The 27771-nt window shown below is 60.8% G+C and overlaps 2 protein-coding genes across 8 annotated transcripts in view; both read left to right on the forward strand.

The window, feature by feature from the left end:
- Positions 1-7657, forward strand: part of PIP5K1C (phosphatidylinositol-4-phosphate 5-kinase type 1 gamma) — a 67438-nt gene extending 59781 nt beyond the window's left edge. For 4 of the 7 annotated variants that reach the window (XM_050770242.1, XM_050770243.1, XM_050770246.1 and 1 more), the window contains 3 exons: positions 494-571; positions 4308-4391; positions 4677-7657. In XM_050770242.1, coding sequence (XP_050626199.1) covers positions 494-571; positions 4308-4391; positions 4677-4679 — 165 coding nt within the window. In that variant the 3' untranslated portion in view covers positions 4680-7657. Of the gene's footprint in view, positions 1-106; positions 472-493; positions 572-4307; positions 4392-4676 lie in introns of those variants that run through there. The other 3 variants (XM_050770244.1, XM_050770245.1, XM_050770248.1) reach the window with 3 other exon arrangements.
- A 3389-nt stretch (positions 7658-11046) lies between these two features.
- On the forward strand, positions 11047-27771 carry CACTIN (cactin, spliceosome C complex subunit). Its single transcript, XM_050770206.1, has 10 exons — positions 11047-11257; positions 14462-14936; positions 17553-17648; positions 18061-18206; positions 19103-19265; positions 19361-19475; positions 23814-24006; positions 24805-24927; positions 25031-25338; positions 26003-27771. Exons 1-10 carry the CDS (start codon positions 11085-11087, stop codon positions 26491-26493), a joined length of 2283 nt encoding a protein of 760 aa, XP_050626163.1. The 5' UTR covers positions 11047-11084; the 3' UTR covers positions 26494-27771.

Consider the following 27771-nt stretch of genomic DNA (forward strand, 5'->3'; position numbering starts at 1 on the left):
CTTACCCTCCTGGGAAGGTGGGCTGGGCACAGGCGCCAGGCCTCAGGGCCTGTTTTGCGGGCACCTACTGGCTGCTTCATAACTAACCTCCCTGCTCTGTCTCCAGTGGCGCCTCTGGGGTCCCCATGCCCCGACCTGGCCCTGGAGAAGGGAGGGACGGGCCACGTGCCTGTGCCCCCAGCCACCCCATGTCGTCACCCCTTTCCCCAGGACTGGTTCGTGCGTGTCCTGGTCTCTGGATGGTACGGGGGCCCTGGGGGCCACGTCCTGCTGTGTGTCTGTGTGCTGATGCCCTGCTGGGTGGGCAGCGGAGAAGGGAGAAGGGTCCTCAGTCCCACCCTGGCACCCCCCACCTTCTGCTTGGCAGTCAGCTGTGCCCACCCGCTCCCCGCTGCCTCCCTCCACCTCTCCCACCCGACCACGGGGGTAGCCGCCTCATCCGCTATCCTCTGTTTTCCTTCCTCCTCTGGCCCACCCGGCCTGCCCCGTCCAGTTCACGGATGGGAGGTACTGGATTTACTCTCCCCACCATCGCCGACTGCGGGCCATGACGCTGAGCGCCTCAGGGACTGTAAGTGACCGCAGCCGGCCACCCTGGGGAGAAGGGGCGGTGCCCCTCGGGCAGCAGGGAGCTGCAGGTCCCCGGCTGGAAGCTCAGTGTCTGACATCCGTTGTTTTCCAGAAGGGCTTTGGGGAAATGACGGCCGTGGTTGAGGTCAGCGACGCTGGCCCCGGACCGAGTGCTGGGCTGCGTGCACCACTGGGAATGTCACTCAGCCCCAAGTCGAACCGGGCACTCCATAGGGCAGCACCATCGCCAGGTGCACAGCTGAGGCCCAGGGTCTGCCTCGGACCCCGGCCGGACCCCAACCAGCCCCTCTCTGCCCCTGGACCCAGCCCTCCCATGTCAGGGTGTCTTGGGTGGATGCTTCTCACTCGTATAGACCTGGCTCCCCTGGCCTACCTGACTGTATAGGGGAGGTCGCACAGGTCAGCAGAGTGGCTGCAGAGCCGGGCTCTGAACTGCAGGGCCATGGAGACGGGGAGGAGATGGTCTCTCCGCACCCACCTCACAGATGGAGGTGCTGAGGCCTCAGCTCCCCTGGGAGCCTGGGAGACCACACGGTTTAGTCAAAATCCAAATCCCCAAGCTCTCAAGGAGTTCCCCCTGGAACGCCACATGGGCCCCACGTAGCCGTGAGATCCTCAGGGCCTGCTGTGGTCATTATGACCAATAAGCAAGGGGCCCAGAGAGGCTAAGAGACCTGCCCAGCGCCGCACAGCCAGAACAGGGCGCAGACCCAAAGCAGGAGTGTCTCCTCAAGACAAAGCCCCCGCCGAGGCCGCCCTGACTCCCTGCCCATCAGCAGACCTGTCTGAACACTGCTGTGTGCCAGGCACTGTGGAGTGATCCCCGGGAGGTGGAGACCACTTCCCTGGCTGCTCCAGGCAGCTCCGTCCCACAGAGCCAGCAGGAAGCCAGCCACCGCAGACCCACGCCCCGGAGATCGTCAGGGAGCTTCCCAGAGGGGCCTGCTGGGAGGGGGAGCACTGGAGAGACCCAGCGGCCCTGCCGGTCACCCCACCACAGGCAGGGAGCCGTTCGCAGAGGCCGCCTACAGAGGGGGGTGCCTGGACTTTGGAAAACACCTGGTTTGAAAGGGCAGATGTGGGGAGGGTGGTCTCGGCAGCAGGCGCAGCAGAAGTGTGGGGGCCAGAGGGGAGGCAGGGCAGCCGTTCAAAGCACCCCAAGGCCTGAGTGCTGAAGAGGCTGTGCCCTTGGTTCTGGTCTTCCTGGGGTCACCCGGTTCTGGGTCCCAGCTGCCACTGCCCCCCACTTCCCCTCTCTGCCCAGCTGGTGGCTGAGGAGGTCCCTCTCTGTCCCCCCAACTCCTGCAGGACAAGGAAACCAGCTGTTATGCCCTTTTTTTTTTTTTCTTTTTTGAGATAGAGTCTCGCTCTGTCGCCCAGGCTGGAGTGCAATGGCATGATCTCAGCTCACTGCAACCTCTACCTCCCAGGTACAAGCGATTCTCCTGCCTCAGCTTCCTGAGTAGCTGAGAATACAGGCGCCTGCCACCACGCCTGGCTAATTTTGGGTTTTTTGTTTGTTTTTTTTTCGAGACAGAGCTTTACTCTGTCGCCCAGGCTGGAATGCAGTGGCTTAATCTCGGCTCACTGCAACCTCCGCCGCCTGGGTTCAAGCAATTTTCCTGCCTCAGCCTCCCGAGTAGCTGGGATTACAGGCTTCTGCCACCATGCCCTGATAATTTTTTGTATTTTTAGTAGAGATGGGGTTTCACCATGTTGGTCAGGCTGGTCCCGAACTCCTGACCTCAGGTGATCCACCTGCCTCGGCCTCCCAAAGTGCTGGGATTTCAGGCATCAGCCAACACGCCCAGCCTTAATCTTTGTATTTTTAGTAGAGATGGGGTTTCACCATGTTGGTCAGGCTGGTCTGGAACTCCTGACCTCAAGTGATCCACCTGCCTCGGCCTCCCAAAGTGCTGGGATGACAGGCATGAGCCCCTGCACCTGGCCTGTACCCCCATTTCTAACGCTGTAGCAGAAGGGTACTATCGTCCCTGCCCAGGTGCTGTGTGCACGGTGCCGCCCAGGACACCCCTCCCAGAGAGCAGCTCTGAGTGGCTGCTGCCACCCTCCTCCCTGCGGACCAGCTCTTTCAGGGCTCAGGTGGGGACCCTGTTTTGGCCCCACATTTTCAAGTCCCCATGGGAGCCATCAGTGCAGCCACCAAATCAGTACCAAGCACACACGCAGGCTTCCCACACCTGGCTCTCGAGGGACATTGCAGGGGCGGACCTGACCTGCCGTTCCCACATCGGAAATTCCAGGCTACATTTGCTATCCTCCCAGAGGAATGGGCAAGGCCTGCGCTGGGGTCCCGGCCCCTCAGTGCAGGAGTCAGTCCTCCACGATGGCGGCCTCGCAGGGCAGGAGCGCGCTGCCCTCGGTGCCCAGGGGCCGGGAACGGGGGTCTGGTGGGAGCTGTAGGATCGGGCAGGGTGGAGTAAGCACAGAAGTGAGCCCTTTAGAGGGGGCATGGAGGCAGGACCCGAGGCAGGGAGAGGCAGTGCCTCTGCAGGTGAGGCCTGGGCTCACCTGGAGCGCGAGGGAGGCTCCTGCTGGCCCAGGCTGGGAGCTGGGAGCTGGCATAGGCAGGGGCGCAGGCCTGATAAGGAGGCATGGGTTGGCCTGGGCAGCGGGTGGGCAGCGCTGTCCTGACTGGAAGGACAAGCAGTGGGTCTTGGGGTGACGGACTGGGCTGTGGCTGTGACAAGTTTAGGGGCCGAGGGCTGCCAGGTGGACGTGGCCAGGCAGCTGTGTATTCAGGCCTGGCACTTCAGGCTGAGGCCGGGCCTGGTGGAAATTCACAGGTCGTCTGTGCCGGGAGGGGCGTTGAACGCTGGGGTGATAACAGAGGCCCAAGAGAGAAGAGGATGTAACAAGAAGACAGGGAGGCCAGGCTGGAGCCCTGAGGAAGCAGCCTGGGGGCAGGAGAAGCAGAGGAAGCTTGAGGGGTCGGGGGCTCCTCAGTGGGCGGGGCGGAGGTGTTTGAAGAACGCACCCTTCCTCCCTCCCCAGATCCCACCCAGACCTGGGACCCCTGATGCAGGCACAGCTGGGAAGAGATGTCCGTGTCCCAGCACACGGCCCTGCCTGTGCCTAGCCCTGAACTTGGCCCTCCCTCTGCCCCGCTGCTCAGGAAGGTGTCTCCTGGCTCTTGCAGGGTGGGCGGTCCGAGCCTTAGTCTCTCCCGAGCACATCTGTGCTGGCAGAGGGGGCTGGCCCTGCCCACGGGCAGCCACGTGTTCAGGTCCTGAAAGGCTTCTGGGTTGGGAAGTAGGTCCGGCACCCTGACCTACCAGGACTCTCACAGAGAGCCCCCAGGAGCCTGTGCGCTGGTGCCCACGGCACAGGCAGGATTGAGGGCTGTGGTGGGGCCGGGCTGTGGAGGAGGAGGAGGAACACTCGGTGCTCCAGGTTGTGACCCCCACCCGCTTCCGCCGGCTCTGTCACCTGCTGTCTCAGGCCCTGCCTTGACTGAACTAACCGCTTTCTGCCACCCGCCCCGCCGTGCCACGCTGAGCTGAGACCCGGGCCCATCCAGGTTGGGAGCAGGTCCACCGGGTCAGAGAGGGCAGCCAGGCTGAGCCACCCCTTGTCCTCCGTGGGGGATTCGCCTCTTTTATGTTCTCCTGTCTCTTCCTTCCTCCCTCTGCCTCTCTTGCGCCTCCTCGCACCCTGCTCTTCTGCGCCCTCCTGCACGCGCGCCCACCCGCCAGCCCACCGATGAGAGGAGCTGGGTGTACTCCCCACTCCACTATAGCGCCCAGGCCCCCCCGGCCTCCGACGGCGAGAGCGACACAGTAAGTGCGGCCCAGGTGCGCCCGCCGGCCCTGTGGGCTCCAAGGTCCTACTGAGCGTGGTCCCCAGCCACTGGGACAGGCAGGGACTGAGGCCTGGGGCGGGAGGGCACAGGTGGCCCAGAGCTCCACCCTGGGCTCTCTGGCTCTGAGGTGGCCGTGGGGTAAGTGTCTCAGGGCCTGTGTTGGCCCAAGGAAGCCAGTCCCTGGCAGGGGGCCTGGCGGGTGGCCTGGGGTGGGCCTCGCCCCGCCCGTCGCCCACCTTCATTTGTCCTCTTGCTCTTACAGTAATTTCTATGCAGTCCCCAACCCAGAGCCGAGCTCCACTTTCGCTCCGGCCGCCCCTGGAGGCGCTGCCCACCCTGCTGAGGCCCAGAGCTCGGGAGATGCCCGCCTCGCCGCCCCATTGGACCTCATCCTCCCCCTGCACGGATGCCGATGGCCGGACCCCTCCCCAGCAAGCCTCCCAGGGCCCCGGCACCCCCGTCGGCAGCCTGCCCCAGTGAGACTGACCCTTCCGAGCGGCAAATCGCATTTGAGTCCTTACTCGGCCCAGAGACGGAAGCACGTGTGTGCTGTTTTAGTAAAAGACCAAAAAAGACAAAAACCCAAACCAGACGAAGAAGAGCCCCCGCCCACTGCACTCTGGTTCTCTGCTGTGCCTGCATGTGTCCTGAGGAGGGAGCCAGGCTGTTCCCGGTGGCCTCTGGGACCTGAGCCCCAGGGGCCCCATCAGCCTGCAGAGGGGACGGCTGGGGTCCCAAGCCACTCTGCCTCTGTCCACCTGGGAAGCGGACCCTCCGGCCCTCAGCTTGGGTTTGGGGGCCTCAGTGCAGGACATCTGGCCTGAGCATCGACTGTGGGGACAGCCCTCGCCCTGCCAAGCACTGCGGCCACTCAGCAGCTGTGTTCCCGCCGCAGTGGGGCCCTGACACCCACCTTCCAGGTGCCCCTTGAGCAAAAACCTCTGGCGCCTCCGATCCAGACCCACCACAGCTGGAGGCCCAGGCCTCCTCTCCCCCAGGCCACTACCCATTCTGGCGGAGCTCAGGGCTGGGGACTTGCCGTTCTCTTCCGATGTGGGCCACTCGGCAACTGGCACGGAGGGCTCAGGCAACAGAGACGCTTACTCCGCGGACGGACGGAGCGGGAGGCCGGGCTTTGGGCCACAGGAGACCAGCTCAGGGTGGAAGGTCAGGCTCCCCGACCCCTCCACCTGGAGGCACGGCCTAGGGGGCCAGGCGCGGCTCCACAGGAGTGTCCTTCAGGACTGGCGTGGGTGCCGCGGCCTCTTTCTTGGTTAAGTGACGTGATGTCTCCGAGGAGAGGAGAGACTGTTTCCGGCTCATCCCCCTCCAAGAGGGCAGCACTCCCGGTGGTGGGACTGAGCCCAGACTGCCCTGGGGCAGCTTCCTGGGGCCGCTGCGCTCAGAGGGTGCTGGTTGGAGTCGAGAGCTCGGCACAGTCGCCCACCCTGCCCTTCCCCAGGACCCCTGAGAGGGGCTTGTTGGTGACGGCCGTGGGGTTCCCCACTCCCAAGATGTGCCCAGGATGGGAGGAGCTGGCGTGGAAGCTGCACCTTCGGGAAGAATTCCTCTCCAGCCCTGGCAGACCCTGGTGTGGGGTCTGAGACGGTCAGAGAACCTCCCAGGCAGGGCTCTGTGTTTTGTCTGTTGCAAGCTCTGTACGACGCCACGTCACCCGCTCTTCACATCCTGTCGGCCTCCCGCACAGCCCACGCGCTGCGCCTGGAAGGGCCCTGCTGTGGAGGAGCCGGCCCCATCCCCGAGGCCCTCAGCGAGGACACGCTCCACGAGAGCAGCCCTTCCACTCTCCGCCGAGGAGAGGGGCTCACCCTCCTCGGGAACCAGCTACCCGCGTGGCTCCCGTCAGGACCAGCCCGCGTGGGGTCCTCCCTGCCTGCTTGAAGGGTCTGTCCAGCCCCGGGAAGCCACCTTGGCCCCAGTTCACAGCCTGGTGCTCATCTGCTGGCACCGGGCATCCACCAATCAGCTTCCCCCATCCCTCCGAAGGACACCCGGCGGGCATCCCCCGGGGAGGCGGGGGCAGAAATCAGAAGGGGTGTCTGGGACCTGGATGACCAACAGGGACGGGGCATTGTCGTCATCTCAACGGCCCACACCCCCAGAGGCCACACTGAGCCTCCCAGGGAGCCCTCGAGTCCCCCTGCCCAGAGCCCTGGCACCAGAGACGTGGAGAGCCTGTGGGGGTGACTCGGAGCAGCAGGTGTGGTCCCGGGCGGGCAGCACCACGTCCAGGGCAGCCTCCCTCCGCTGAGCGAGTCACATGATACCAGTGCCCGGCCAACACTCCCTTGCAGGAGAAATTTGCAAACCTCTGTGGATACCACATTTCCATTTTTGTGTTGTCTCCAAGGCCCCTTTGGAGATCTACTTTGTTGGTTGTGTTTTTTGGTTCCTTTCAGAGAACTGTAAACCGAGGCTGAAGTGCCCCACTGACTGTGCCGAGGGGCGGGGCAGGAGGACGGCAAGACCTATTTATAATATTTAGCAAACTCGGCCTCCCTCAGATCCCCCGCGAGGGAGGCCGCTGGACCCACCCCGCTGTCCCCCACGATAGAAGTCTGTAAATACCTTGGTGACCAATGCCCACTTCCCCTCCTGGGTCACCTCTGATGGCCGCCGTCCACTGAGAATGTGGACAGTGTCCAAATTCCTGTACTGTAATGACTAAAAGGCGTTTTCTCTGAGACTGACAAGGCAGAAACTTCCATGTGTCTCCTGCCAGGCTCTGTCCCCCTACGCCATCCCAACATGTCCCCATTCCCCCGAAACCTGGCTCAGTGCAATACTCCCGTTGCCATGGGGTCCTTCACCATGGTACTGTCTCCACAGCCCCTCAGTCCCCACCCCAGGATAGGCGCCCACCACCTCCTCCTCGTCTCCGGTGGTCAATCGCTCCTCCTGTCCCCACCCCAGTCCCATTTTTATGGCTGAACTGATTCTGAAACAAAACGAAACTGCAAACCTCGTGTGTCTTAACTCCCCCCGGGGATTCCACTGCATTCCTCTGCCCTGTGGTCTGGTGCGTGACAATCCAAAGCGCCGCGCCTCGTGGCCGAGACGAGGGTGCTGTGTCCCTCAAACCCAGAGCCGTGGGCGCCTCTGAAACCATACAGCCACTCCTGGCCCCAAACAACACTGGTTTGCAGCCCAGGTTCCCCGCCCACCCATCCCCACCACACCCCGTCTTTTTAGAGGTCTCTCTAATAAATCGGGTAATAAGCATCCACCCGCTTGTCTGCCTTTCTGTGGGTTCCGGGGTCTGGTTGGGAGTTTGAGGACTGACTTTGTTTTCTGGTTTTTTTTTTTTTTTGAGATGGAGTCTCCTGTCACCCAGGCTGGAGTGCAGTGGTGCAATCTCAGCTCACTGCAACCTCTGCCTCCCAGGTTCAAGCCATTCTCCTCCCGAGTAGCTGGGATTACAGGCGCGCACCACCACGCCCGGCTAATTTTTTTGTATTTTTAGTAGAGACGGGGTTTCACCATGTTGGCCAGGCTGGTCTCAAACTCCTGACCTCAAAGGACCTGCCCGCCTCAGCCTCCCAAATTGCTGAGATTACAGGCATGAGCCACCGCACCCGGCCTGAGGTCTGACTTTGATTCTTAGGGAAGAAAGAAACCTTTGTGAGATTGATGCTAATTATCAGTAATAGAACCCAGACACCTTACCAGTTGTGAACCTCCTTTAGGTCCCAGTTCAGCTCAGAAAACATCTGTGCTTCCAACATCTGTGCAGCCCTCCAAAGTTTGTATTTGTTCTGCTAGGGCGGTTCAAATTCAGTCAGGTTTGGACCCCTTGAAGGGAAAAGATTTCTCTTAGGTCTCCCAGATTGAGAAACTACATTGAAAGTAAGATAGGCCGGGCGCAGTGGCTCAAGCCTGTAATCCCAGCACTTTGGGAGGCCGAGACGGGTGGATCACGAGGTCAGGAGTTCGAGACCATCCTGGCTAACACGGTGAAACCCCGTCTCTACTAAAAAATACAAAAAAAAAAAAAAAAAAAAAAAAAAACTAGCTGGGCGAGGTGGCGGGCGCCTGTAGTCCCAGCTACTTGGGAGGCTGAGGCAGGAGAATGGCATAAACCCGGGAAGTGGAGCTTGCAGTGACTTGAGATCCGGCCACTGCACTCTAGCCTGGGGGACAGAGCAAGACTCCGTCTCAAAAAAAAAAAGTAAGATCCTGGCCAGGCGTGGTGGCACACACCTGTAATCCCAGCTACTCGGGAGGCTGAGGCCAGAGAATTGCTTGAACCTGGGAGGCAGAGTTTGCAGTGAGCTGAGATCGCGCCCCTGCACTCCAGCCTGGGCGACAGAGCAAGACTCTTGTCTCAAAAAAAAAAAAAAGAAAGAAAAGTAAGATCCTGCCTTTAGTAAGGGAGCCCTTGGAACAATGCCGTTTTCAGCACAGCTGTTTTATAAACTGAACATGGAGGTGATCTCGTTTTAAGTTAGTTTGTTTGAAATGGAGTCACGCTCTATCACCCAAGCTGGAATGCAATGATACGGTCTCGGCTCACTGCAACCTCTGCCTCCCAGGTTCAAGCAGTTCTGCCTCGGCCTCCCGAGTACCTGGGACTACAGGTGCCCGGCACTACACCCGGCTAAATTTTGTATTTTTAGTAGAGATGGGGGTTTCACCATGTTGACAAGGCTGGTCTCGAACTCCTGACCTCAGGTGATCCACCCACCTTGGCCTCCCAAAGTGCTGGGATTACAGGACTGAGCCACTGTGCCCAGCCCATGCAGCCAGTCTCTAATGTGCTGCAAGGATGCATCTGAATTTTGGGAAGCACAGGGTCGGGCCTTCACCTTGTTTTGGACCATCCCAACACCATGACAACCCACATCTCAGGACCGGCAAGGTCATCATCTAGAGTGTCAGGAGATGGTCGTCTGCTTCCTCTGTAAGGTTCCATCCTTGCCTTAACACCAAGCAAAGCATACAAAGCCAGCGTTTGTGGGGATGTTAGGAAGTTGTATTCCAAGATAAGCATTTTATTTATTTATTTTGAAACGGAGACTTGCTCTGTCGCCCAGGTTGGAGTGCAGTGGTGCGATCTCAACTCACAGCAACCTCTGCTTCCTGAGTTCAAGCGATTCTCTGCTTCAGCCTCCCGAGTAGCTGGGATTACAGCTGGGATTACAGTGGTACAATCGTGCCACCATGCCCAGCTAATTTTTGTATTTTTAGTAGAGCCGGGGTTTCACCATGTTGGCCAGGCTGGTCTCGAACTCCTGACCTCAAGATCCACCTGCCTCAGCCTCCCAAAGTGTTGGGATTACAGGCATGAGCCACTGTGCCCGACTCAAGATAAACATTTTATTTTTTTTTTTTTTTTTTTTTTTTGAGATAGAGTCTTGCTTTGTCACCGAGGCCGTAGTGCGGTGGCACAATGTCGGCTCACTGCAACCGCTGCCTCCCGGGTTCAAGCGATTCTCTCTGCCTCAGCCTCCCAAGTAGCTGGGATTACAGGTGCCTGCCACCACACCTGGCTAATTTTTGTATTATTTAGTAGAGATAGGGTTTCACCATATTGGCCAGGCTGGTCTTGAATTCCTGACCTCAGGTGATCCGCCTGCCTGGGCCTCCCAAAGTGCTGGGATTACAGGCGTGAGCCACCGCACCCGACCAAGATAAACATTTTAAAAGTTTGCTTCAATTACCATCATCCTCCAGAAACAGGCCTTCCTAGCTCTGAGTGGTTAGAACTGCAGGGCGTGGTGGTAGCAGCGACCGTGGGCTGGGGGAGCCCAAGACGGCACATCAGCGTCTTCTAGGTGCCTCCAGCCTTGCCCTTGAAGTCCGTCCTCCCATGCCAAACTTGTTTCAACAGCAAGTCCCCCAAACCCTGCTCACAACCCTCCCACGGGTCCCCAGCACCCACACCACAAAGCTGGGCAGCCTGGGTTGAGAAGGTAGGTGTTAAATGTGACTTTCCCTCCCTGAGCCTCAGCTTCCCCCCCGAGCCTCAGTTTCCCCATCTCTAAAATGAGTTGATGGGGCAATACAAGGAGTTATCAAAGTTTTTTTTTAAAGCTTAACTCCCAAAATACACAGGTGTTCATTGGCAGGTGGTTCATTGGCAGGTGGTGGAGCATAACGATGAGTCTCATAGGAAGGCTTTTCAGTTTCTGTCCCCGCGCCCACCCTCTGCCCTCTGGAGCTGCCTGGTACCTAAGCCCTTCCTGGTTCTTTGCCTTTCGGGGACCTCGCTCCCCAGACACGCCTCTCCTTGGCCACGCCCCTGGTCACGCCAATGAAGTGCCACTTCGGGTCTAGACCAGCTTCTTATTGGTCCCGCCTCCGCAGGCCCCTCCCCGCATAAGGTGCCTAGTTTGCCCTTGCCCGGCCCACAGTTTCTCAGGCCCCCTGAGGCGCGGGGACCCGCCTGGGGCTGCCTCCGACACTGCCTGAAAGGAGAACCCCTCGCCCTGGAGCCTACAATGTCAGTGGAGTCGATCACGCGGTCCACATTTTCAGATGTAGTAGAGAGTCTGGGGCGTCGGAGTCCTTGCAGGCTGTGGCGGCGTGATGGGTTGTTCTCTCCTGGCTCAGGCCCGGACGGGGCAGTCTGGAGAGCGCCGTGAGCGAGAAAAGCCCCCAGCGCCGGCTTCGGCTATTGGTGTCAGCGTCGCGGCCACTGGCCCAGCCGATGGGTCGGGACACACGCTCGCGCTCGCGGTCAGCGGGTCGCCGCGGCCGAAGGCAGCGGAGCCAGAGCGGGAGCCGGAGCCGAAGTCGGAGCAGGAGCCATGGGCGGCGAAACCGGCGGCGCCGGGAGGACGAGGGACGGCGCAGACGGAGGCGGCGGAGCCGGGAGCGTAGGTGGGGTCGCTGCGGGAGCAGCGCTGGGGATCCGGCTCCTACCTCAGGAGCGCCCGACCGAGGGTTGGAGATCCCGGGGAACTGGGAGATCCCCGACTTACTCGGGGAGGGCTTCCTGGAGAAGGGGACAACTGACCACGAGTCGCAGTTAACCTGGCAGCGGAAGGAAGGCGAGAGGCGTTCCAGGCAGGGGACCGGGTGGTTGGAGGGACAGCCCGGAGCCGGGTGAGCGAAGCGGCGGGGAGGTAACCAGAGACCAGATCATATCGAGCCCTGTGTGCTCAGCACATTGGATCTTGGTTATTAGTCGGAGGGAAATGGGGAGCCTTGAGATGAGTCTGGGCAGGGGAGTGACGTGGACTGACTGACTGTGCAAACTTTCTGGCTTTGAGGTGGAGAAGGGATGGAGCGGGGTGGGCAGGAGCGGCACCAGAGGAGGACGGCACGGTTGTCCAGAGAGTAGATGATGGCAGCCTCGATGAGAGAGAGGCTGTAGGCAACCACAGCGGGGAAAGTGCATAGATTTCAGAGGGATTCTGGAAGTAGAGGTGACAGCATTTGCTAATGGAGGTGGACTGTGGGAGGGAAGAAGACTCGGTGTCAGCTGGCAGGATTCACAGCTGACTCCTAGTACCTTAATCTCAGGTTCCCCACGGCCCACGGTCCTTTGCTTCTGGAGATGGGACACTTAGTCGGATTTGCCTTGAGCTGGGTCCTGTACAGAGAAACCAGAATGGTGACAGGGACTGATTCCCAGACCGGGGCTCCAGTGCTGGCTCAGCCCCTTCGTGGCTGTGACACTCAGGCCAGTTTTGCCTCACTCTGGGCCAAGTTCATTCATCTGCTGTGGTTGTTTGTTTGTTTGTTTTTGAGACGGAGTCTTTCTCTGTCGCCCAGGCTTGGGTGGAGTGGCGCCATCTCAGCTCACTGTTACCTGTGCCTCCCGGGTTCAAGCGATTCTTCAGCCTCAGCCTCCCGGGTAGCTGAGATTACAGGTGCATGTTGCCAACCCAGCTAATTTTTGTATTTTTTAGTAGAGCTGGGGTTTCTCCATGTTGGCCAGGCAGGTCTTGAACTCCTGACCTCAAGTGATCCTGGCCCTCAAGAGATCTCCCAAAGTGCTGGGATTACAGGCATGAGCCACCATGCCTGGCCATAAGTCTTGTTTTTATTTTTATTTTTTATTTTTTTTAATTTTTTTTGAGACAGAGTCTCGCTCTGTCACCCAGGCTGGAGTGCAGTGGCCGGATCTCGGCTCACTGCAAGCTCCGCCTCCCGGGTTCACGCCATTCTCCTGCCTCAGCCTCCCTAGTAGCTGGGACTACAGGCGCCCGCGACCTCGCCCGGCTAGTTTTTTGTATTTTCTAGTAGAGACGGGGTTTCACCGTGTTAGCCAGGATGGTCTCGATCTCTTGACCTTGTGATCATCCCGTCTCGGCCTCCCAAAGTGCTGGGATTACAGGCTTGAGCCACTGCGCCCGGCCTGTATTTTTTTAGTAGAGACGGGGTTTCACCGTGTTAGCCAGGATGGTCTCGATCTCCTGAGCTCGTGATCCACCTGTCTCGGCCTCCCAAAGTGCTGGGATTACAGGCTTGAGTCACCGCGCGCGGCCATTTTTTTTATTTTTGAGATGGAGTCTCGCTCTGTCCCCCAGGCTGGAGTGCAGTGGCCGGATCTCAGCTCACTGCAAGCTCCGCCCCCCGGGTTCACGCCATTCTCCTGCCTCAGCCTCCCGAGTAGCTGGGACTACAGGCGCCCGCCACCTTGCCTGGCTAGTTTTTTTGTATTTTTTAGTAGAGAAGGGGTTTCACCGTGTTAGCCAGGATGGTCTCGACCTCCTGACCTCATGATCCGCCCACCTTGGCCCCCCAAAGTGTTGGGATTACAGGTGTGAGCCACTGCACCTGGCCGCATAAGTCTTGTTAATGTCATCTTTGTGTGTTTTTGTCTGCCATTTTCTGGTAGTGGAATTATTTGCAATAATTTGCCACACTAGATATATAGTTAGAATTAATGTTCAGGAAAATTCAATCGAATTTGTGGCCAATATTTAAGGGCTCCGCAATGATTGGTTTCAACATAGTTTAGATTTTTTGGTATGAGCTTAATGGGTAGAACATTTAACAAAATATTTGGCAGTTCTGTGTGTACAAAGACGCCTAAACGTGACTGGGTGCAGTGGCTCACATCTGTAATCCCAGCACTTCGGGAGGCTAAGACAGAAGGCTTGCCTGAGCCCAGGAGTTCAAGACCAGCCTGGGCAACATAGCAAGAACCCCTCTGTTCAAAAAATGTAAAAAGTTAGCTGGGTGTGGTGGTGTGCGCCTGTAGTCCCAGCTACTCAGGAGGCTGAGGCAAGAGGATGGCTTGAGCCCAGGAGGTCAAGGCTGCAGTGAGCTCTGATCGTGCCACTGCACTCCAACCTGGGTGACAGAGGCAGACCCTCTCTCTAATGAATAAAAATATAGACCTTGTCTCCAGTAGACTTTGTGTCTAATAGACCCTGTCTCTAATAAATAAAATTAAAGGCCCCTGAACCACCCCTGGGGTTGTGCATCTTCCATTCCCTGCGCTCTATTGTGTTAACTGCTTTCCATCCTGTGGGACCAGTTCAAATGCCACTTCCATCTAGGAAGCCCTCCCTTGACAACCTAGATGCATTCGGGTCGCCTGGTTCATACCCTTATAACTCCTGCACCACCAGCCCCAGCCACCTCCCTGCCGTCGCCTCCTCCCTCTCCGCCACACTCTGTCTCAGCCACACAGCCTCCTTGTTGTTCTTACAACGTGCCAAGTCAGTGCCTCTAGGCCCTTGCTCTTGTTCTGCCTCGAACACTCTCCCTCCAAATCCACCCATCGCTGCCTCCCCACTCCCTCCAGACCTTGGCTCAGTGTCAGCTCCTGAGAGAGCCCCTCTCTGCCCTGGGCCCTGCAGCCCCAGCCCCTGTGCTCGGCATCTACTCTCTGTGGCTTCTGCCTCTGCCTGCTGTTGCATGGTGTGTTTATTCATTGCTCTCTTCCTTGTTGGGACCCACCAGAGGGTAAGCCCAGGAAGGCAGAAGCCATCAGTATTTGAGTCACTGCTACATCCCCAGAACCTAGAACAGTGCCTGCCCCCCTCCCCCTATGGGCACCCAGTAAGCATCTGTGGAGCAGATGACAGCAGCAGGCACTGAGCAGGCGTCCATGGGTCCTCTCTGCAGGTCAGATTCGGAGGAAGAGCGGTGGCAGCACTCAGGGATGCGAAGCCGGAGCCCCCCGCGGTCCCGGTGGTGCTCGAGGGATGGGTCCTCTCAGTCAGACTCGGGAGAGGAGCAGTCACGGGGCCAGTGGGCTCACCGGCGACGGCGTGCGCGCTCCTGGTCCCCTAGCTCCTCAGCATCCAGCTCTGCGTCTCCACGGCGATCCCAGAGCCCCCGGGCGGCCGCGGCCGCCCTGAGCCAGCAGCAGAACCTGCAGGAGCGGCTGCGCCTGCGGGAGGAGCGGAAGCAGCAGGAGGAGCTGATGAAGGCCTTCGAGACGCCCGAGGAGAAGCGCGCACGGCGGCTGGCCAAGAAGGAGGCCAAGGAGCGCAAGAAGCGGGAGAAGATGGGCTGGGGTGAGGAGTACATGGGCTACACCAACACCGACAACCCCTTCGGAGACAACAACCTGCTGGGCACCTTCATCTGGAACAAGGTGGGCCCCGCCGGGTGGCGGCCTCTGTCCCTGTAGCATTTCCGCTGTTTCTGGAGACCCCAACACTCGAGACACTCCCAGCCCGCACTCAATCATGAAAGATCGCATGAGCCAGCTTCTGCCGCCATCAGCTTTTTTTTTTTTTTTTTTGGACACAGGGTCTCGCTCTGTCGCCCAGGCTGGAGTGCAGTGCGTGATTGTGGCACACTGCAGCCTTGACCTCCTGGCCTCCAGCGATCCTCCTTCCTCAACCTTTTGACTTTCTGGGACCACAAGCACCACCACCGTGGCCAGCTAATTTTGTATTTTTTTGTAGCGATGGAGTCTCACTGTGTTGGCCAGGCTGGTCTCGAACTCCTAAGCTCAAGTGATTTTCCCACCTCAGCCTCCCAGAGTTCTGGGATTACAGGTGTGAGCCACTGCGCCCGGCTCACCATCACTTTCTTGCCATTAGCTGTGTCTCTTGCGGTGTAAGCTTCAGCTATTCTTTGCCCCGAACACCAGCCCAACCTGAAACCTGTCTGGAGAGCCAGCTCTTGGCATCACGTACCCAGGACAGGGTTCCACAGTTCCAGGTGCTCTGTCGTTTTGAGCTGGTTGTTTCGTTCTGCGCCTCGCATGTAACCACTAGCCACACTGGTGGCAAAAAACAACAGAACTTTTCATCTCTTCGTTCTGGAGGCCAGAAGTCCAAAATCAAGGCGCGGGCAGGTGTGGGCAGGACCGCACTCCCTCCGGGGGCCGAGGGGAAGCTCCTCCTGCCTCTCCCAGCTCCCAGTCATGGCTGGTGATTCCTGAGCCCTCCCTGGCTCGTAGCCGCAGAACCCGGCCTGTTCCTGTGTTGCGTGGCTGGCTCTCTTCCCATCCCCGCCTCCACACGGCCTTCTCCTCCGTGCGTCTGTGTCTGAATGTTCCTCTTCTCGTGAGGATACCAGGCGTTGGATGAGGGCCTGCCACCTCCAGGATGACGTCATCTTACCTACGTCTACGAGACGTCATCACTTTTTTTTTCTTTTTGAGACAGAGTCTCGCTCTGTTGTCCAGGCTGGAGTGCAATGGCGCGATCCTGGCTCACTGCAACCTCCGCCTCCCAGGTTCAAGTGATTCCCGTGCCTCAGCCTCCCAAGTAGCTGGAATCACAGGCGTGTGCCACCACACTCGGCTCATTTTTGTATTTCTAGTAGAGATGGAGTTGAACCATGTTGGTCAGGCTGGTCTCGAGCTCCTGACCTCAAGTGATCCGCCTGCCTTGGCCTCCCAAAGTGCTGGGATTACAGGTGTGAGCCACCGTGCCCGGCCAAGACCTCCTTTCACATAGGGTCATGGTTATAGCTCCAGGGGTTCAGACGGGGATGTGCCTGTGTGGGACACAGCTCATCTGAAGCAGCGCCCACTTGTGGAGGGGGTGGAGCAGGCAACGGGTGGGCTGGGCCGACTGCACCTGCTCGCCGGTTGTGCAGTTGGGAGCTGTGGGGTCGCCAGGTGGCTTCTGCCCAGTGTCGTCTGAGAACACAGCGGGCTCCTTCCGCCTTGGGGCCCTCACCCCGCTGCACCCCTGCCTGGCCACACTCTGCCCCTTCCCGGGCTGTTCTCTTTTGTCAGGCCTCAACTGACATGTCCCCCCTTGAGAGAGCCCTTCCTGGCCCCTTGCTCCCCAGGCCCCCCAGGGTTCTTTATTGAGGCACCCACCGCTGCCTGGCACTTCATCGCCACTGTGTGCTGTGCACCTGCGGTGTGCTGGGCACCGCCGTGAGCCCTGGGAGGGCAGCCGTGGAGGAGGAAGATGCGGTCATCATTAACACTTGTGGAAGTGGCCCCAGGCTGGGCTGGATAGACCACAGAGTGGCCTGGGCATCTAGGGGGTGGTCCCCAGCCGGGCAGCCTGTGTCCCTGGAGGCAGGTTCTTCTGGGTGGCAGGGGGTCCTGGAACACCCTCATGGCGATGGGGCACCTGGAACCTGGGGAGGGTGGTTGGGAAGTGGGGGCTCCGTACCAGGCTCCTAGATAGCTGCTGGAAGAAGCCAGCTTTGAGGGGCTCCAGGCTGGGACGGTGCCCATCCATGGCTGCCCCGTGCCCTGCTGTGTGGGCCGGGCCCCATGACCCCACAGGTTTGCTTTCAGAGCCGCTGCTGCCTCCACTCACTGTTCCTGCCCCCCTCCACGCGCAGTGGGGGACCCTGACTTGCTGAGGTCATGGCCTTCACATCCGAAGCAGCCAGACTCCTGGGTAAAGCGAGTCAGCAGGCCCGGAGCAAGGCTGTTCTGTTGGGGGCTGGGGAGGCCCTGATCGAGGCCCTCCTGTTGGGAGTTGGGGTGGCCCCAAGCAAGTCCCTCCTGTTGGGATTGGGGTGGCCCTGAGTGAGGCCCCTGTTGGAAGTTGGGGTGGCCCCTTCTTCCCCTTTGCATACACCTCACTCCCAGTGGGGCCCCATGTCTGTGCTGAATTGGATCCACTTGGTTTCAGGAGCATTGAGGAGGGGGTTGGAAGACGTGCAGTGCGGGCAGGTTGCCTCTCTCTGCAAAACGAGGGCCGTGGTCAATCTCTTGGACGAAGGAGCCGAGGAGGGAGGCGAGGGGGCAGGTCTGTGCTCAGACGGGTGTGCTTGGTGCTTCCAGGCCCTAGAGAAGAAGGGGATCAGCCACCTGGAGGAGAAGGAGCTGAAGGAGCGGAACAAGAGGATCCAGGAGGACAACCGACTGGAGCTGCAGAAGGTAGGCGCCCACCAGCCTGCTGGGCAGGGCCCTCCCTCTCCAGGGCCTGGAGGCCCACCCCCTGTGGCGGAACTTGAAGGGGCTTAGGTGGGAAGTCCCAGGGGCTGGCTTCAGGTAAGGCTGGATCCAGGGTCTCAGACCATGGACCCAGGAAGCCGTTTCCCTCCACCTTGGCTCTGCTGGCCTCGGGCCTTCACTCCGAGATGCTCCCTTCAGGGTCGCCGAGAGGACCCCAGTGCTCTGAGCTGCTGAGTCTCAAGGCAGGAGGGCCCTCCCTTCCCAAGGTCTGTCCACCAGCACAGGCATCTCCGGACCAATCCCTGTGCCCAGGGCAGCCAGGTGGGGGCTGGGCCCCCATCGCAGCCCAGCAGACCCCACGGCCCCGGCTGCCCTCAGCCTCCTGTGCCTGCAGGTGAAGCAGCTGCGACTGGAGCGGGAGCGCGAGAAGGCCATGCGCGAGCAGGAGCTGGAGATGCTGCAGCGTGAGAAGGAGGCGGAGCACTTCAAGACGTGGGAGGAGCAGGAGGACAACTTCCACCTCCAGCAGGCCAAACTGCGGTGCGCCGGGGCCTCCCTCCCCCGACTCAGACTCGAGCCAGGGCCGGGCACTGGCTGGCACCCTGCACCCTGTCTGGAGGCCACTGCTCTCCCACCCCTCAGGGTCCCACGCGGCACTTCCTGGAACCTTCGCTTCCTGACCCCTTCCCGGGCAGCAAGGCTCCTGCCTCCTGCCCTCCCCCGCTGGACTGGGTGCAGAGGAGACGGGCCCAGGTGTACGGCACCCCACGCCACCGTGCGTGCTGGACGCCGGGCCTGCACCAACCGCGGGTGTCCCTCCCACACTCTGCCCACGAGGGCGGCGCCCCTGTCCACCCGGTTTACAGACAAGGAAGCTGAGGCTCCGGGGTATTCCTGCTTGCCCTGGGCCCTGTGGTGGGTGACATCAGGCTCCTCCCAGCTCAGGCCTGCCTGGTGACGGGTTCTCTTGGGTTGGACCAGGGGCCGCCCGCCACACGTACCCCTGCAGGCCCAGAGCAGAAGCCCTGGCTCTCCGGCCCGAGTTGTCTGCCTGGGGGAGGAGGTGGTTGTGAGGCAGGGACTGCTCTGGCCCCTCAGCCTGCCTCTGCTTCCGCTCCTCCACTCTTCCCCATCACCGTCCACATAGAAGCCGCCCTCCCGGGCACAGCCCAGAGGCCCTCCAGGAAGCCCCTCCCACCTGGCCCACGCTCTGGGCCCACGCTGTGTGCACTTTGCCCTGCTGGCCTGTGCCCTCTGGCTGACCCGGCTCACTCTACCTTGTGCCTCCTCCTCTTCCTGCAGGAAGCCTTCCCTGACCACCCCCAGCATGTTAGGTCCCCTTCCCAGCTCCCACTGGTGCAGTCACCCCAAGGGCAGGGCATTCAGCGTGGAGGGTACAGCCCAGGCTCTGACACCACCTTCCGCGCTTCCCACAGCTCCAAGATCCGCATCCGGGACGGGCGGGCCAAGCCCATCGACCTGCTGGCCAAGTACATCAGCGCCGAGGATGACGACCTGGCCGTGGAGATGCACGAGCCCTACACGTTCCTCAACGGCCTCACCGTGGCCGACATGGAGGACCTGCTGGAGGACATCCAGGTACCCGGTCCCACCCGATGCTCCTCCAACCTGCACACTCGGCCCCATCCCACCCCAGCCACGCTTGTGCCCTGACCCCCGCCCCCTGCCCCCAGGTCTACATGGAGCTGGAGCAGGGCAAGAATGCCGACTTCTGGCGGGATATGACCACCATCACCGAGGACGAGATCTCCAAGCTCCGCAAGCTGGAGGCCTCGGGCAAGGGGCCAGGTAACTGTGGGTGTGCACCTGGGCTCTGGGGGAGCTGCGGGGGCTGCAGGGTTCACCCGGAAGCCTCAGACTTGCTGTGGGGCCTGGTGCTCTCTTCAGGCCTCAGTTTCCCCAACTGGAGCCTCCCCTTCTGGGCCGAGCCACCAGGGGGCGGCAGCAGCAGGCAGTAGGCCCTGGGAGGGGTGCAGGGGGACGGGCCTCTGTCTGGGGTGCAGGGCCAGCAGTGTCCAGATCCAGCATCCGGTAAACGCTGGCTCGGCGGTGCCTGGCCTCCCGGAGCTGCAGGGCTTTCTGCTCGGGTTTCAGTGCTCACGGTGGTCCTGCCTGTGTGAGCAGGTCTCACTCCACGCGGCCTGAAGGCCGTGCAGCCCTGGTTCAGGGCGCTCCTCCTCCCACGGGTCAGTCCATGCTCCTCCAACCTGATGGGCTTTTAAAATCACGTTTCCCTCCCCTCCGTGCACACATATGGTCACCCGGGACGCTCTAAAGCGTCTACCCCGAGCACTGCAGACATTCGGGCTGGGCCGTTCCCTAGGGTGGGGCCGTCCTGGGCACTGCGGGGTGCTGAGCAACGTCTCCGGCCTCCACCCACCCCGGGTCAGGAACATCCCTAGTCCTGACAACCGCAGATGTCCCAGACATCACCCAGAGTCCCCTGGGGGCAGAATTGCCCTAGATGGGACCCCCCGTATAAAAGCCAACCACAGCAGCCCCGGCCCCTCTCCCCCAAAATCCACACCCCAGCAGCTGCTGTAACAATGCCTGGCTCTCATGGGCCACGCATCCCTGTCAGCAGACCCGGTCCTTCCGCTGCCCTCTCTCTCAGGCCTTGGCTGCCACCAGCCCATGGTGGCCGAGGATCCCTGGAGGCTGGGTCAGTGTCATTTACAGCCCTTAGCATGGTCTGTGGCAGGTCCTTCTAGGAAAGAGCCTGTGACTTTCCTCTTTTCCAGGGGAGCTTGTCTTCCCCAGAGGTGGAGGTCACTCAGCCATCCCGTCCCTCCAGTGGTTGCCTCGGTGGGGCGCATCCTCCCGTAACCTCAGAGAGGCAGGGCAGTTCTCCAGCATCAGAGATGTGTCCGTAAGGGTCTTTGTGTGCTCCTGCTGGTGGCAGTAGGGCTGGAGAAAGACTTCTGGGGGCAGCACATTTTCCTTCAGAAGCCCCAGACCCTACAGGCTGGCTGCAGGAAGCCTGGGAGGTATTTCCACCATTGCCTAGGCCCTGCCCTCTCCCATAAGCCTGGGAGGCATTTCCACCATTGCCTAGGCCCTGCCCTCTCCCTTAAGCCTGGGAGGTATTTCCAGCATGCCCCATTGTCCTAGGCCCCAGCCTCTTCCGTCCCTTCCATGGCCTTCTGCCTCCACCACGTCTGCCTCAGCCCACCTTCCCCCTCACACATTACAGCTGGGGACCCCAGGTGGCTTTGGTGTTCTCTGAGGGAGTTTTTCTGATTCTCCTTTCAGCATGATTTCCAGGAGTAGGGAAACGAGGGGTCTTGATTTTGCTGTCCCCCCAGAGACCCACAGAGCCTCTGTCTTGGTCTTCTTAAATTAATTGCGCTTTTTCTTTTACTTTTCATTTTTCAGAGACAAGGTTTCGCTCTGTCGCCCAGGCTAGAGTTGAGTGGCATGATCGAGGCTCACTGTAGCCTCGACTTTCTGGGCTTAGGTGATCCTCCCGCCTCAGCCTCCCTAGTAGCTGGGACTACAGGCACTTACCACCATACCCAGCTAATTTATTTTATTTTACTTATTTTTTGAGAAGGAGTCTCACTCTGTCACCAGCCTGGAGTGCAGTGGTGCGATCTCAGCTCACTGCGATCTCTGCCTCCCAGATTCAAGCGATTCTCCTGCCTCAGCTGCCCAAGTAGCTGGGACTACAGACGCGTGCCAACACGCCCAACTAATTTTTGTATTTTTAGTAGAGACGGGGTTTCACCATGTTGGCCAAGATGGTCTCAATCTCTTGACCTCATGATCCACCCGCCTCAGCCTCCCAAAGTGCTGGGATTACAGGTGTGAGCCACCGTGCCCAGCCACTTTTTAAATTTTTTTGTAGAGATGGGGTCTCACTGTGTTGCCCAGGCTGGTCTTGAACTCCTGGCCTCAAGCAATCCTCCTGCCTCATCTCCAAAAGGGCTAGGATTAAAGGCGTGAGCCACTGCATACTTTTTCTTTTCTTACAAAATTATTTAAGTTTTTTATTTCTGTACATTATTGGGGAACAGGTGGTGTTGGTTACATGAATAAGGTGTTTTTGTTGTTGTTTTTGGTTTTTTTCTTTTTCTTTTTGAGACGGAGTTTTGCTCTGTCGCCAGGCTGGAGTGCAGTGGCACGATCTCAGCTCACTGCAACCTCTGCCTCCCGGGTTCAAGTGATTCCCCTGCCTCAGCCTGCCAAGTAGCTGGGATTACAGGCGCACCACCACACCCGGGTAATGTTTTGTATTTTAGTAGAGACAGGGTTTCACGATGTTAGCCAAGATGGTCTTGATCTCCTGACCTCGTAATCCACCCACCTCAGCCTCCCAAAGTGCTGGGATTACAGGTGTGAGCCACCGCGCCTGGCCAGTTACATGAATGAGTTCTTTAATGGTGATTTGTGAGATTTTGGTGCACCTAGCTTTTTCTAGGAAGTTCTAACCCTACAGTAGGTTGTGCAGAAGAAAATGGGTGTCATCCCAGCTCAGCCTCATTAGCCTCCCACCCTGTATAGGGCCTGGCCTCTCTCCACGCAACCCTGGGGCCCTTGGCCTGCACCCCCAGCCTCTAGCAGCTGCTGGGGCCCCCCTAAACCCTGTGGGCCCCCTTGTGGGCATTCGGGAGGTGACCAGACATGCAGCAGCACGTCCAGACCGACTTTCTATAAACGCTGACTCGGCGGCGCCTGGCGTCCCGGGAGCCGCGCAGTTGGGCTCTTCTGCTCGGGTTTCAGTGTTCGTGGCAGCCCCGCCTGTCCGAGCACAGCCACGCTCTGCTTGGCTGCGGCTGCCACAGCTTCCATTGCCACTTAGGGCCCAGCAAAGGGGCTGCAGCTCTGGGTGCCGATTCCACGGTCCCAGGTGATTGGCTGGAGGGGAGTCGGGTTCGTCTAGACTCTATCCAGTCCCCTATGGTCTGGGTGTGGGCCTCTTGACCCTCTGTCCGCCAGTGGGGACTGGAGAAGGCAGGTTTCGAGCAGGGTGCCTGTGCTGGTCACCTCCACCTGGTGTGTCCCCAACAACCATACACCAAGCTGCCTGTGGGCCCAGCACGGTGCGGGGAGCGGCAGCAGCGAGCCTCAGTGCCCGCCTCGGGAAGCTGCCATCGCTGGATGGTCAGGGAGGGCTTCCTGGCGGAAGGGATGTTCTCACTGAGCATGGAGGATGCGAGGAATGCAGGAGGCGAACGGGACAGAGAAGGATGGGTGGCTGGCAGGAAGCACAGCGCGTGCAAAGGCCCAGAGGTGGCAGGGGTCAGGCATGGGCAGCAAGGGGGCAGGGTTGTGAGGTGGGGGCAGGGTTGTGAGGTGAGGCCAGACCCAGCGGGGTGGGTGGCAGTGTCCTCAAAGCAGCCCTGAGGCTGCCAGCATGCCACGTGGTGTGGGCAGAGCACGTGGAGGCAGGCTGGGCTCCAGCCTCCCAGCACCCACTCCCGCCGTCAGTGGCCTCCCCGTCTATCGAGGAGGGACTTGAGCCTCGGGCCCCCGGGCCAGTGGTAGATGCCAGACAGACTCCCTGTAGGATGGGGGGCGGCCCCAGGACTTCCCCAGGGGCCAGCAGGGCGGCCTTCTTTGCCAGGGCAGAGCTCCCTGGATCATTGGGCTTCACAGAGGGAAATCAAGGCCCAGAGAGGGCAAGCCACTTGCCCACAGTCACACAGCCCAGGCTGGCAGAGCAGATCTGAATTCCAGAGAACTTGGCTACCGAGCACACCCCTCACCCCCTCATGGGCTGCCCAAGGCCAGGGCAGAGTTGCGCCAGGTTGGTGGGCCGGGCCCACGACCAGGGTTCCCAGACCCACGTCAGACTCACCTAGGGAGGTCATTCTCAGGGCTGAGAATGCCAGTTGTGGCCTCCCCGACGCTAGGGGCCTGGGCCTCCAGGCAAGGCAGCATCTGCATTTTAACATGGCTCCCAGCCTCCGCCCACCCCTCCCCTCCGCTGCGGCCAGGGCGGGGGCAACCTGAGACCAGGGAGGAGGCGGGACCCCTGTGAGGGGAGGGAACAGGACTGGATGGGACCCCTGTGGGGGAAGAGTGAGGGAGAGGGACCCCCCCATGGCAGGGGAGGAGGCCCTGATGGGGTGGAGGAGCATCCAGGCAATGTGGAACCACCCCCATGGCCCCACCCCGCTGCAGGTGAGCGCCGCGAGGGGGTCAACGCCTCCGTCAGCTCCGATGTGCAGTCGGTGTTCAAGGGGAAGACATACAACCAGCTGCAGGTCATCTTCCAGGGCATCGAGGGCAAGATCCGCGCTGGGGGCCCCAACCTGGACATGGGCTACTGGGAGAGCCTCCTGCAGCAGCTGCGTGCCCACATGGCGCGGGCCCGGTGAGCACTGGGTGCGGGCACCAGGGGTGGTGCCGTCCAGGTGGGGTGGGTTTCGCCCCTCCTGGGTCCTGGGTGGGGTGGGTCTCGCCTCCTCCTGGGACCTTGTGGGGTGGAGGGGGCAGGAAAGTGCCAACTGGCCGGGGCCCACCTATATGAGTGATGAAGGAGGGCCGGGGGTCGCGCAGGCCCGCCCCCTCGCGGGAAGGCCCCAGGATGCTCCGGTGCCCTCACCCGGAGTCCTGAGCCCCGTTGGTCTCACAGGGCTCCCCAGGAGCTTCTGCCGTTTAACGAGTACTTGGCTCCAGCAGCCATGGCATCACGGGAAGCCCTGAGGCCGCCTGCCTGTCCATGCTGCCTTCCACCCAGGCCCGAGCCCTCCCGGCGCTGTTGCCTCCTGGCCTCTGGCTGTGTACAGATTCCTGGAGTGCTTTTGGCACCGCTGTGTAAATACATGTTTCCCTTGCTAATCTGTAAACGTCTCTAAATTTATCATGCTTGTTGGCTGGTGTCCTGCTGGGCCCCTTCTCCTGGCCAGCCCCAGCCACAAGACACTGAGACTCCAACGTGAGACCCAGACCCACCCCTCCCTGCCCCAGGATGGTTCTCCGGGTAGCTGGGTCCCCTCGTCCTCGCTCCCATAAGCCTTGACCCTGAACTGGCCAAGCGTCCCAGCCAGAGCTGTGGCTGCTCGCCACCTTCTCAGGGTCTTTGCAGCAAAAAGGGGGATGAGAATCTCTGTGGGGGTGGGGCGCGGAGCCCCTTCGCCTCCACGTGGGTGACCCCGGCCCTGCATCCCAGGCTGCGCGAGCGCCACCAGGACGTGCTGCGGCAGAAGCTGTACAAACTGAAGCAGGAGCAGGGCGTGGAGAGCGAGCCACTGTTCCCCATCCTCAAGCAGGAGCCTCAGTCCCCCAGCCGCAGGTAGGCCCGGCCCGGCCGGCACCCCGGGACGCCGATGCAGATGCGGAACAGGATGGAGGGGCCGTGGGCGGCCTCCGCCCCTCCAACGCTCTCTCCTCCCCAGCCTGGAGCCTGAGGACGCGGCGCCCACCCCGCCCGGGCCCTCCTCGGAGGGCGGCCCCGTGGAGGCCGAGGTGGAAGGCGCAGCCCCGACAGAGGGCGAGGGCGACGGCGACGGTGAGGGCGAGGGCGAGGGCGAGGCGGTGCTCATGGAGGAGGACTTGATTCAGCAAAGCCTGGATGACTACGACGCTGGCAGGTACAGCCCGCGGCTGCTCACGGCGCACGAGCTGCCACTGGACGCGCACGTGCTGGAGCCGGACGAGGACCTGCAGCGCCTGCAGCTCTCGCGCCAGCAGCTCCAGGTCACGGGTAAGGGCGGGGCTGGAGGCCAGGGGGCGGGGCCAGTGGGTCGAGCTGGGGGCGGGGCTGGAGATGCAGGGGGCGGGGCTCCTCCAGCCTCATTTCCTGGGGGAAGCCCCTGGCGTCAATGGGGAGCTGCTCCATTCTTGTTCCCCGGGTCTCTGAGCATCCATTCAGTCACCTGCACGTGCCCTGGGGCGTTCACTCATTCATCCTGGGCTTGCTGGCCCGCTGGCCTTGGGGCCACAGGTGGTGGTAGCTTTCACCGGCTGCTGTCCGAGCACTCCCTGGGCGGCCTCCGTCCTAAGACAGAGGAGAAAATACCAGCTTCAGAAAATTCCTGGGCCAGGACCCCCTCGGGGGTCGTGCGTGGGGCTGGACCCCGCAGCCAGGCCCTAACCACCAGGCTCTCCTGCTGCTTGGCGGGGAAGCGCGCTGCGCTTGGTCCCCACCCAGGAGGACGATAGATAGGACAACCAAGGTCCGGGGCCCAGGGTGGATAGTGCGGGTCTTAGGGTCCCCCAGGCCCTGTCCCCCACCATGTGCCTTAGCCCGCCCCAGCCTGTTTCCCTTTTGTGGGAGACACCAGCGGCCTCCCCTGTCAGAGAGGCTGGGAGGGAGGCCAGGACGCAGGGGGAGGCCGAGGCCCGGGTGAACGCCGTCCCGCCCGCAGGAGACGCCAGCGAGAGCGCCGAGGACATCTTCTTCCGGCGGGCCAAGGAGGGCATGGGCCAGGACGAGGCGCAGTTCAGCGTGGAGATGCCGCTCACCGGCAAGGCCTACCTGTGGGCCGACAAGTACCGGCCACGCAAGCCGCGCTTCTTCAACCGCGTGCACACGGGCTTCGAGTGGAACAAGTACAACCAGACACACTACGACTTCGACAACCCGCCGCCCAAGATCGTGCAGGGCTACAAGTTCAACATCTTCTACCCCGACCTCATCGACAAGCGCTCCACGCCCGAGTACTTCCTGGAGGCCTGCCCCGACAACAAGGATTTCGCCATCCTGCGCTTCCACGCGGGGCCGCCCTATGAGGACATCGCCTTCAAGATCGTCAACCGCGAGTGGGAATACTCGCACCGCCACGGCTTCCGCTGCCAGTTTGCCAACGGCATCTTCCAGCTGTGGTTCCACTTCAAGCGCTACCGCTACCGGCGGTGATGCCCCGGGGAACGGCAGGCAGGTGTCCCCGGGGGCCGCAATAAAGGGACTTTGGTGAAGCTGACAGTCACTCCAGGGCCACTGTCTGGGCTGAAGGGCCACGGGTTCACGTCTCACCTCAGGCTGCATCTTCCCCTCGCCGGGCCTCTGTTTCCCCCTATGTAAAAGGAGGGTCACCGTAGAGCCTGCCTTGGTGACCTGAGGACACGCTGGGACAGGCTGGCCCAGGCTCCCGATGCATCGGAGGGGGCGCTGGGGGCATCTTTAGAGCACGAGGGCGGCCAGCAGCCGCCAGCTGACCTCACTGCCCAGGCGGACACACTCCGCCGCCCCTCAGCCAGGCTGGGTGTGGGGTCCACAGGCCCTGCCCCAGTCGGCAGCCACACAGGTGCCCTGGAGATGGGCCAGCAGGGCCCAGGCTTGGCGGCGCCAGGCTTGTGAGAAGCAGGAAACTCAAGGCCAGCCCCGACACATCACGGGGCACCCATTGGGTGTGAGGCAGAGCCCGCGGCTGTGGGGCAGCTCCAGCCCTGCCCACAGGCCACCCTCACCCGCATTGGCAGCGTTGAGGCCAGGACGCTGCTGGCACCCGATCCGCCACTGTGGAAGAGACCATCTGTGGACACCCAAACTCTGCAGGGCCCGTCCCCCAACTCACTGTGCTGGCTGTGGCTCCATTTCCCCGCAGCGGGGTGGGGAGGGTGCGTCGGGGTGCCCGTTCCTCTCATGGTCATGGGAACCAAAAGCCACTGAGCCGTTCTCCCCCAGCCTCCGAGCACAGGGCCTGGAGGGCAGGGGCTCCCCAAGCCTGGGGGTTGGAGAATGGTGAGGGGCTTCCCCCAGGGATCCCCCCATCTGGCCTGCTCACAGGGCCTTGGGGCAGGAGACCAGTGACCCCGAGTTCTGCCCATGTCAGGACAGTAGCTTCTTCTCATTCCCCTTTCTCAGGCCAGGAGGGCCGAGGGCCACACGGATGCCACAGCCCAGGTTGGAGTGGCCCAGCCGGCAGGCTTGTTCCTTCAGCATCTGATGGGAACATCTCCAAAGGAAGCAAAATGGAATGTGCCTCCCGGACCCCCAAAGGGCCACCGAACCTCACCAGTCACCAGCCCCAGACCACCCACAGCCCCGCCCAGACGCCCTGCCTCATCTGGAAATAGTTTCGTTTGTTTCTCTAAAAAGACTTTTGTAGGTGGGAAAAAAGATATTTTATTCTCATGGAACTGGCCTATTGACAAGATTGCATGTTTTTTTAATAAACGTTTTATTTTAGAATAA

Source organism: Macaca thibetana, chromosome 19 (genome assembly GCF_024542745.1).
Source record: "Macaca thibetana thibetana isolate TM-01 chromosome 19, ASM2454274v1, whole genome shotgun sequence".
Classification (NCBI taxonomy): domain Eukaryota; kingdom Metazoa; phylum Chordata; class Mammalia; order Primates; family Cercopithecidae; genus Macaca; species Macaca thibetana.

Coding starts and splice junctions, on each gene's coding strand:
- CACTIN (XM_050770206.1), top strand. CDS start 11,085: ATGGGTCGGGACACACGCTCGCGCTCGCGGTCAGCGGGTCGCCGCGGC. Junction 17,649..18,060: donor ACCGACTGGAGCTGCAGAAG/GTAGGCGCCCAC, acceptor CTGTGCCTGCAG/GTGAAGCAGCTGCGACTGGA. Junction 25,339..26,002: donor CCAGCAGCTCCAGGTCACGG/GTAAGGGCGGGG, acceptor TCCCGCCCGCAG/GAGACGCCAGCGAGAGCGCC.